The 10,045-nt window shown below is 54.9% G+C and overlaps 1 protein-coding gene across 1 annotated transcript; it reads right to left on the bottom strand.

The window, feature by feature from the left end:
- Nucleotides 1-6: 6 nt before the first annotated feature.
- Nucleotides 7-2,350, bottom strand: Marcksl1 (MARCKS like 1). Its single transcript, XM_052716340.1, has 2 exons — nt 2,071-2,350; nt 7-1,256 (listed from the first exon to the last, which is right to left on the bottom strand). Exons 1-2 carry the CDS (start codon nt 2,155-2,157, stop codon nt 741-743), a joined length of 603 nt encoding a protein of 200 aa, XP_052572300.1. The 5' UTR covers nt 2,158-2,350; the 3' UTR covers nt 7-740.
- Between the last annotated feature and the right edge of the window lie 7,695 nt (nt 2,351-10,045).

Here is a 10,045-nt window from a genome sequence, read left to right on the forward strand (position 1 = left end):
ATTAAATCACCACTAAAGGGACAACATTTATTTCTTTCCCAAATGTTACAGTAATCCAGGTGGAAGAGAATGGTTTTAGCAGTTAGAAAAAAAAGTACAAATCTGGGGTTTGGCCATTAAAAGTTATTTACAACGATGGGAGAAAAAAAAAAGACAACAGAGTTGTTTCACATTACAGAATTCCCTCCCACCCCAAAGCCCAACACTTGCTTATCAAGTCAGAGATGCAGTTGATTCACAAGCTGGAGGTTTGAACTTGAGTAAGACATTTATAAAACCCAGACGGGGCAATGCCCTCCCCAGCCCAGGTGCCACTAGGCACAGCACAAGAGACTGAAAACTCAACGGGAAAGGCTGGACACTCAGGGTGTGGGAGTAGAAGCCCCCACTTCTGGCTCAGGGGTTTTGGAAGTAGAATAAACAAAACGTACTTGGAAAAGAAAGCCCGCAATTGCCTTCTGCAGGGGTGGGGCCTGGGTAAGAGGTAGGGACAGGAGCATTTCACATCACTAACCTAACTTGGGAAACCGTAAGGGACCATCTTCAACTGGCCTTAACAGTAGACCAGATGGCTGATGGGAGAATCCACAGGAGGGAGAGAGGGAACGTGGCTGGGAGGGGGCAACAAGCCCCTTCCTTTCTGGGCACAGGAAGGCAGCCAGGCACCAGGTCCAGGCAGTGACCTCACAAGGACAGCACAGTTTTTGCAGCTTAGAGATCACCTACCTGCCCCCACCCAGCTACTCATTCTGCTCAGCGCTGGCTGATGCAGGGCCACTCTCGGGCCCCGAGGGAGTGGATGGCTCTGCAGCCTGGGGCCCTGCCTCTTCTTCCGTGTCTCCTCCCTTGGAGGCAGCACTAGCCTCTGCCCCCTTGGCCTGGGGCTCTTGGCTCTCGGGGGTGGCAGCAGCCTTCCCTTCTTGGGCAGTGCCCTCGTCGCTGCAAGCGCTGATCTCCCCCTGCTCCTGCTCTTCCTCTGTTGGTGAGGAGGCCGAGGAATCACCCCCACCCTCCTTCCGATTTCTCTTGAAGGACAGGCCACTCAATTTGAAAGGCTTCTTGAAAGAGAATTTCTTCTTCTTCTTGGGGGTCTCCTTGGGGGCGACCTCCCCCTTGGCCTCAGCTTCCTGGCTAGGGGGCGCTGGCTCGATGGCATCGCCAGTAGCCCCAGCTGCCTCATCTGTTCCGTTCACGGGTGGTGACTCCCCTTCACCCTTGGGGGTTAAGTCTCCATTGGTTTTCACGTGGCCATTCTCCTGCGGGGCAGAGGAGACAGCATTGAGGGCTGGGGCCCTTCCTTCTCTCCCTCCCCCAGGCCGCTTCTGGCCCCTTGCAGGCGATGGAAGCCACCGCCGGGGTCTGCAGCAACCCAAGTCTGGCTTTGGCCTCACTCCCATCCAACGTCGCCCTCGCCCCTCACGGGCGCGCTGGGGCCGACACAGCCAGCAGGAGGCGCTGGGGAACGGGCCCCCACCCCCCTCCCCCGGGGCGCGCTCTCTATTTTCCGCGCGGAACCTCACCCGGCCGGGATCCCGGGCTGGTGAGCAAGCCTTGTCCCGAGCTATTGGGCGGGAAGCGGCCCCGGGGCGCTGCCTCCCCGCACCTGGACGGCCTCTTTTCCCAGGCTCCCGCTTTGTGTGAACAGCCCCCACCCACCCCACAGTCTCCCCACGTCTCTGCTCCCCGCCGCTTCAAAAGCCACCGCGGGCCGCCTAGGTCGGGGCTGCAGATGGGGCGCCCCGGGTGCCCAGCACCGATCCCGCGGCCTCGGACGCCCCCTTGGCGCGGCCTAGCAGCGCCTTTGTTCCGCGCGCGGCCTTCGGGGCGGCCTGGGGGCAGCGCCCGCGGTCCGGGCACGAACAAAGAAGGCGGCGAGCCCGGCCGGCGCCCCCTCCCGCCCCTCCCCTCGTTCGCCCGCGGGGGCTGCGGCGCCGAGAACAAAGGGACCGGGCGGGGGAGGGGGCGCCGCGTGTCCCGGGCCGGACAAAGCGCGCGGCCCCGGCCCTGGGCCCCAGAGGGGGTGAGGCCCGCGGGTAGGGGGCCGGGGCCCGCCGCGCCGAGCGCACCCACCTGTCCGTTGGCCTTCGCGGGGGAAGCGCCCGCTGCTTCCTCGGCGGTCACGTCGCCCCGGGGAGCCTTGGAGCTCTGGCTGCCCATGATGGGGGTCTGCTGGGGGCGCCCGGAGCCGCCCCGCGCTGGCGCCGCAGGGGATAGTTCGGCTGGGACGGCCCGGCGGGCGGAGGGGTGGGGCTGCGTCCGAGGGGGAGGGGTACGGGGGCCAAGCGCGCTGCACCCCCACTCCGCAGCCGACCTGCTCGCTGCGCCCGCCGCCGCCGCGCTCCGCGCCAGAATGCCGCCCGCCGCCCGCCGAGCTGCCTATATGTATGCGCCCGGGGCTCGGGGCGGGGCCGGACATTTAAATGAGCACCCAATCGGGGGCGGAGGCGGGGTCGGGCCCGGGCCCCTCTCGTGCAGTGGGCAAAGACAGCCGTCTGGTTCCCCCATCACAAGGCACTACTAGGGGCAGGTTAGGGCTCGGTGTGGGAAGGAGAGCTGCCCGGTCCCGCCGGGAGATGGACTGGGAGGGGGCCGTCGAGGAAGAAGCACTCAGTCATCCGTTGCTCTCACCGCCTTACTTTCAGCCTGAATCCTCCTGCTCCACCGTGGAGAGGCCCCCATTCCCCGGTTCTACACGGGCTCCTTGAACTCTTGGAAGGGCCCACATGTCCGGACTCGTCAGACGGCTGGTCCTGAGTTACGCTCTAGAAATTTGTCCAAAACTCCCACAGCACCCCACACCTTCTCAATCCGCTGAGTCCCGCGCCCCTTCGGGCCAGAAGTCAAGTTCCATCCACGTCCCTGGGGGTCTGACCTAACGTGGGGTCACTCTGGTCACAACGGTGAGATCCAACAGTGACTCTTCTCTGTCAGTGGCCAATTTCTCCTTCCCGCAGCCTGGATCCATTACCAAGTCCAATGCAGGGGATGCGGGGCAGTGTGTGTGTGTGTGTGTGTCTGTGTGTCTGTGTGTGTCTGTGTGTGTCTGTGTGTCTGTGTCTGTGTCTATGTGTGTCTCTGTGTGTATATCTGCATGTATATCTGTGTGTGTCTGTGTGTCTATGTGTGTGTGTCTGAGTGTGTGTGTGTGCATGTATGTCTGTGTGTGCGTGTGTGTCTGTGTCCTTGACCAGCACTCACTGTATCTGCATCCCACTTTGTAAGCAGAAGAGCCTGAGGCTCAGAGATGTTGACACACACCTGACTTAGGCCTGGTTTCCCCCTCCCTCAGGTCTGTGCCCACAGCCTGGGCTTCCCCATGCAGGTAACATAATCCTAGTGAGACTCCACAGACTTCAAACACCAGTTCCTTAAAGGGAGGGAACACATTGAGGCCTCTCCACATCTGTGACACACCATTAGGGGCAACCCCCCCAAAAAAAACCCACCCTGTTTGGAGACCTTGGTCCTTTTCTGTTTCCTTCTGTGGACTGGGTAGGTCAGTGAGAACCCCAGAGTCCTTGGTTGGGGCCATGCGTTCAGGTGTGGACAGCTACTTCCTCTTGTCCCCTGATGGGACAAAGATGGGGCTGGAGGAAGCCAAGTGTTGCAAAAGCAAGGCTGTCCTGAACAGCTCAACATGTGCCTCCCTTCTAGGGGAAACCTCCTGGGAGACCAGAAGCTGTGAGGTATTGAGACACCCCAGGACCTGAGAAATCCAGGAACTTCCCACAGATATGACCATAGAGGGGTGAGGTGGCTTCTATCCTGTCCTTTCTCCTGTGCCCTTCATTCCCACCCTGCCTCTGACACTACTGGACTAGCCTCTCATTTTACTCCAGGTTCAGAATAGGAAAGTGACGTGCCCAAAGGCATACAGCAGCTACCAGTAGCTAAGGGTGAAAAACCCCTGAATAATTTCCTATTGAGAACCTGGCAGTTGGACGAGGGTGAGAGGCAAGAAGAATGATTTGGGGACAGGGAAGGGCACCATGTCCCCACTGCAGCTCACTCCGGGCACAGTGGCTCCACCTGCTAGCACTAAAGGATGGACGTCCTGACATGCTCTCTGTCTCAGCCACAATAGGAGACCCACAGTGCTGCCAGGCGCTGCCCGTGCTGCCTAGCAGGATTCAGATGGAGTGTGTGTGCGTCCTGGAGGGGTTGAGCTCAGAGGTTAGGAGTAGATCTCCAGGCTTCTGTTTTCCAGGCACTGCCTGGTGGAGATAGAGACTCGTCTCTGGGAAGAATCCAGTAAGGAAGACCATGAGGGCTAAAAGACCCTGCGTGCCCAGACCCCCTAAGAGCCTGGCTCACAGCAGAAGTGCTGCATCTTTACCAGACATCCCAGGAGATTGAGGAGGGGGTGCCAGGCCCTCAGCAAATGTAGGTTCTAGCAGAATCTGACTTATGCTGGAGCTGTGGAGGGCTGCTGTGTACAGCAGCCCCCATGGCCTCCTGTCCACACTGTGGCTCCTTTCTGCCCAGCTGCTGCCAATCCAAACAATGCTCCCATTGTTCTGGGACTCCCAGGATCTGTGTGCAACTGTGTGTCCATTCGCTGTGTGATTGGCTTTGTGATTGTGTGTGACTCCGTGAGACCCTACGTGGGTACATTTGTTGATGTGTGTTTGTTTGGTTCTGCGTATTCAAGAGTTAGAGAGCTTTGGTGACAGCTGGTGACTTTGAGACTTTCTGTGTGGATACTTGGCCTTCCTTGAGACTGTGTGCTGGTGACTATGTCTGAATGTGATGGGGCATGTGGCTGGGTGTGTGTGAGGCTGAGGGAATATCTGGAATATCTGTGAGTGTAGAGACTAAAAAGTGGCTTATTTATTTATTTATTTATTTATTTATTTATTTATTTATTTTCGGGTACAGGGTTTCTCTGTATAACAGTCCTGGCTGTCCTGGAACTTGCTTTGTAGACCTTGAACTGAGAGCTCTGCCTGCCTCTGCCTCCAGAGTGCTGGGATTAAAGTCTTGAGCCACCATACCCGGCCGGAAGTGGCTATTTTGTGGAACTCTTACCAGGGGGCTTAAGTGCCTCTGTGGGTCACTGAGACTATGGTGGACTGTCCTGGTCCACTTGATACAACCTGGAGCTGTCACTGGATTAGAGAGAGAGTTTCAACTGAAGAACCGCCTGCATCTGACTGCTCTGAGAGGGTCCCTGGATTGCACCTGTAGGTAGGTGGTCCTGAGTTGCGTAAGAAGGCTAACTAACGAGACTGGAGAGATGGCTCAGTGGTTGAGAGCACTGGCTACTCTTCCAGAGGACCCATGTTCAATTCCCAGCACCCACATAGCAGCTCACACCTGTCTATAATTCCAGTTCCAGGGTTTCTGATGCCCTCACACAGACCTACATGTAGGCAACACACCAGTGCACATAAAATAAATTCTATATTTTTTAAAAAGGAAAAAAGCAAGCGAACTAAGCATGAACCCCAGAGTAGGTCAGCACGCAGCAGCACTCCTTGGCGGCTCCCCCTGCAAGCCCTTGCTTGAGTTCTGTCCCTGGTTTCCCTCAATGATGGACTGTGATCTAGGAGTTAGAAGCCAAACAAACCCTTTCTTCCCCTAGATCGCTTTTGGGCAGCATTTTATCACAGCAACAGAGATCAAACTTAAACAGGGTCAAATCCTTTGGGGTGTGGGCTTTGCCAGGATGGGGTGACAGGAATAGTGATGGGATGGATGGGGACATGAACCTGTCCTAACTAGAGACCTGTGTTCAGACACCTCCATCTGTCCCAGTTCTGGTGAGGGACCCTTGCAGGAAATGAATCCCTGGCAGGAACCTGGGACCTACACAGAGGGCAGGACTAATGAAGAGCAGAGGACAGGAGAGGATGTCCTCTCTAAACAAAGAACCAGGGCTGGGTGGCAGAGACACACGCCTTTAATCCCAGCAGTCGGGGCTGGAGAGATGGCTCAGTGGTTAAGAGCACTAGCTGATCTTCCAGAGGACCCGGGTTCAATTCCCAGCACCCACATGGCAGCTCACAACTATCTGTAACTCCAGTTCTAGGGAATCAGGTCCCTCTTCTGGACTTTGTAGGCATACTCATGGAGCACAGACATACAAGCAAGCAGAGCACCCATACTCATAAAAATCAAATTAAATTAAAAAGATTTAAAAAGGCACTCTTGCTGGGCATGGTGGCACACACCTTTAATCCCAGCAGGCTGATCTCTGAGTTCAAGACCAGCTTGATCTACAAAGCAAGTCTTGGGACAGCCAGAGCAGTTACAGGAAAACCCTATCTTGAAACAAACAAAAGGCACCCTCTAGCAGGCCTCGGAGTAGCCACCAGGGGATGGGGGTAGGTGAGCTTTCTAGTAGTGAAAACAGCATATGTGAAGGACTTGGGACAGGAGGAGACTTCTGAGGGTGCTTGGATCTGCTAGAGGCTCTAGGGAGTCGTACTTGGCATCCTCCATTCCCAGCTCCAGGGCCATGTCTCCTGAAGCTCCTGTCTGACTAGAGGCCTCGGCTCCAGCCTGGACCAGCCTTTTGCTTGGCTCTATTGCTTGTTTTCTCTCTTCTTTCGCCTCAATTTGCTGTATGGTGAGAAGGTGAGCCCCTGATCCATACGCATGAAGACTTACCAGAATCCCTCCTGCTCACACCAGAGAGGGTTAAGTGTTGAGCCACAGGGTCCCTGCTCACAGGAGTTTTCTATCTAGTTGAAGAGACATTCAATGACTTAAGGGAAGAGAGAGCCAGATTCGAGGTTAGATGAGGGGCCTGTGGACCTTGTGGAGGAAGAGCAGAGAGCAGGGGACAGTAGAAACAGTGGATTTTCTTTTTCTTTTTCTTTTTTTTTTTTTTTTTTTTTGAGCGAGGATCGAACCCAGGGCAGCAGTGGATTTTCTACGTGGGTGGGTGGAGGGAAGGGACTAGCCTGGGACAAGTCTGGGAGACAGGATCCTAGGCTACAGGGGATGAGTGGAGAGACAGTGGGGAGAGGGTAGAGCTGGCCCCTCCTTTCCTGTTTTGGATGACAGGCAGTGGAACATGCTGGCATCAGAGAGGGGTTCAGGGAGTTGCTGAATCTTGCCTTGCTGAGTTTGAGGGGTTCAGGGGAGGTCCAGGACTGAATCTTGCCTTGCTGAGTTTGAGGGGTTCAGGGGAGGTCCAGGAGGGCGTCAGGAGGCGACCAGAACTTGACATGCTTCTGTACATAGATGCACATATTTCCTGAGCCAAAGGCTAGTGGCCTGAGAGAGACAGCAGGCAGGTTTTAAGGCAGGACTAACCCCTGGGAAAGCTGGGCCTCTGATTTCTGCTGTGCATGAGGTCATCCAGGAAGTACCCAGGCTTCAGGAGCACTGCTGGGCGGGGTAGGCAGCGGGGAAGGCCTGGGAAGAAACCAGCTGACAGAGACAAGAACTTCCAGAGTGTAGAGTGAAGGAGATCCCTGAACACGGGAGAGATCTTCAGAAAGCCGGGCAGGACTGACAGATGGTCACGCCGGTGGCTTATAGAGGTTGACTGAGTACATTATCCTGGAGGTACAGCCATCATAGTTCCCACGGTCAGAGGAGGAAGCTGGAGCCCAGTGACGGAGCTTCCATAGAGTATAATGACAAGAGGCCAGCACCAGGGAGGGGGGAAGGGGTTTCCAGGAGCTTGAAGAACAAAGGCACCAGGTGCTCGGCTCAGCTGGAAGCATCCAGAAAAACACTTGTGGTGGACAAGAGTGGCCAGGGGCTCGGCAAAGAGGAGCCCATGGGGGACAGGGCCCAGACCCTCGAATTCTGGCTTCTGGACCCAGGGGTGCTTTTCATGGACCTGGGCTCTCTGGGTTCCAGTTCAATTGTCAGCAGGTATCAGTTCTGTAACCTGCCTGTCAATTCTAGGCCTGGAGCCCTTGCTATGGATTCTGGGCCACCTCAGGGGCGGTCTGAAAATTCCCTTTCAGAATTTTAGGCTGTCCTGAACTTTTGATTTTCCTTCCCTGTCCTTTCCTTTGAAGTGTGTATGTGGGGGGTTGGGAGAGGTTACTGGAGCAGGATTGATGGCACATGAGTTGATTGGATTGGCACATTCTCTGCCCAGTTGAATTCTGTGGGGCTTGGTTGCCCTGATAGCAGAGGCTCTCATGCTCCTGGCTCAATTCCCCAAGCTTGATGAGGTCACCAGAAATTCAACCCAGTTATCTGGGCTGTGGTGAGCCTGCCCTTGCCCTGACTCCCTCCCTCTTCATGACTTTTAGTTTCTTTTCAACTCTTGGGCACCTTTGAGGAAAGACTATCTGGACAGTGAAATTTGGATTGCTCTTAACTTTCCAGCCAAAATCCCCCCACGAAGGGGAAGTCCCTTTAACAGGGAAACTGAAACTCCCAGTCCATCTCCAATGGTACCCTTTCCTCTACATAGCCTCCCTGACACCCTTCCCTCTGCTCTCCCAGTCAGCCTATCATCCACCCCACCCCACCCCCCACCCCCGTGATCTAAGCCATGCTACCTTCCACTTTTGTAACTGGAGGCGAGTTCCCTCCCCTAAGCCATGCTCTGCCATCTCTCTCAGATGAGGACACTGGGAGCCATTCAGGTGGCCATAAGGTGTGGTGTTGGGCCAATGGTGGCTTCAGGATCTCTGAGCCTCAGCATCCACGTCTGTAAAATGGGAATAGCCACCTTACCCACCCCCTAGGGCTGTTTATTGTGAGTTAGAAGAGCTAGGGCCATCAAGGAAAGCCCAGAAGCACTGTGCCTGAAAATACAGCTCCTGGAGACATTCAGAAATGTTTCCTTCTTCTCCAGAGACCCAAGAGCGTCGACTCTGCAGCTATTCATCCCCCTTAGTGTTGCGCTTCCTGCCACCTCAGGGCGTTTGAACACGCCCCTTCCCCTGCAGAGAAGCCTGCACACTCTGACTTTCCCCTCTTCTTCTTCTTTTTTCCTTTTTTCTTTCTTTCTTTCTTTTTTCGAAATAGAGGAGACAGGGTTTCTCTGTGTTGCTTTGGTGCCTGTCCTGGATCTCGCTCTGTAGACCAGGCTGGCCTCGAACTCACAGTTCTCTGCCTGGCTCTGCCTCCCGAGTGCTGGGACTAAAGGCGTGAGCCACCACCGCCCGGCCACTCTTTTCTTTTTTATAGTGTGTGTGTGTGTGCCTGTGTGTGTGTGCGCCAGTGTATCTGTGTCTGTGTGAGTCTGTGTATGCATTTGTGAGTGTGTGTGCCTGTGTGTGTGTAAGTCTGTGTGTATGTGCCTGTGTGTGTGTGTGTCTGTGTGAGTCTGTGTCTGTCATTGTACATGTGTGTGTATGTGTGAGTGTGTGTGCCTGTGTCTGTGAGTCTGTGTGTGTGTGCCTGTGTGTGTGTGTGTAAGTCTGTGTGTATGTGCCTGTGTGTGTGTGTCTGTGTGAGTCTGTGTCTGTCATTGTATATGTGTGTGTATGTGTGAGTGTGTGTGCCTGTGTGTGTGTGTCTGTGTGAGTCTGTGTGTGTGTCTGTGTGAGTCTGTGTCTGTGTGTGTCATTGTATATGTGTGTGTGTGTGTGTGTGTGTCTACCTGCGTGTGTCTGTGTGTCTGTGTGTCTGTGTGTCTGTGTGTCTGTGTGTGATGTATGCATGTGGAGTTTAGAGTATGGGTACCCAGGATGGAACTCAGGTTGCCAAGCTTTGTGACAAGCTACTTCATCTGCTAAGCCATTTCTCTGGTCCTCTACTTTTAACACCCTGATCAAAGCATTCCCCAGGAACTTTCTAGATTCACCAAGGGGAAAGAATAACTCTTTCCATGATTCCAGGCTTAGGGCTTCTGCTCAGCACTCTCCACACAGAAAACAGGGCCGAGACGCTGCCCAGCTCAGCTCAGCTTCGCCTTTTCGTACCTTTCTTCAGCCACTGCTCAGGAGATCTGCTTTCCCCAGGGCAGCATGATCCCAGTATTCCATCTGCCACCAGCCATGTTCCCCAACTGCTCTCCACCACCCCAGGCCACCACTTTCCAATACAGCTCGCTGGACTCTTTCTTTTTCTGTTTTCTTTCTTTTTATGTTTTTGTTTTTTGTTTTGTTTTTAGTTTTTTTGT

Source organism: Peromyscus californicus, unplaced genomic scaffold, assembly GCF_007827085.1.
Source record: "Peromyscus californicus insignis strain IS unplaced genomic scaffold, ASM782708v3 Scaffold_5__1_contigs__length_169319896, whole genome shotgun sequence".
Classification (NCBI taxonomy): domain Eukaryota; kingdom Metazoa; phylum Chordata; class Mammalia; order Rodentia; family Cricetidae; genus Peromyscus; species Peromyscus californicus.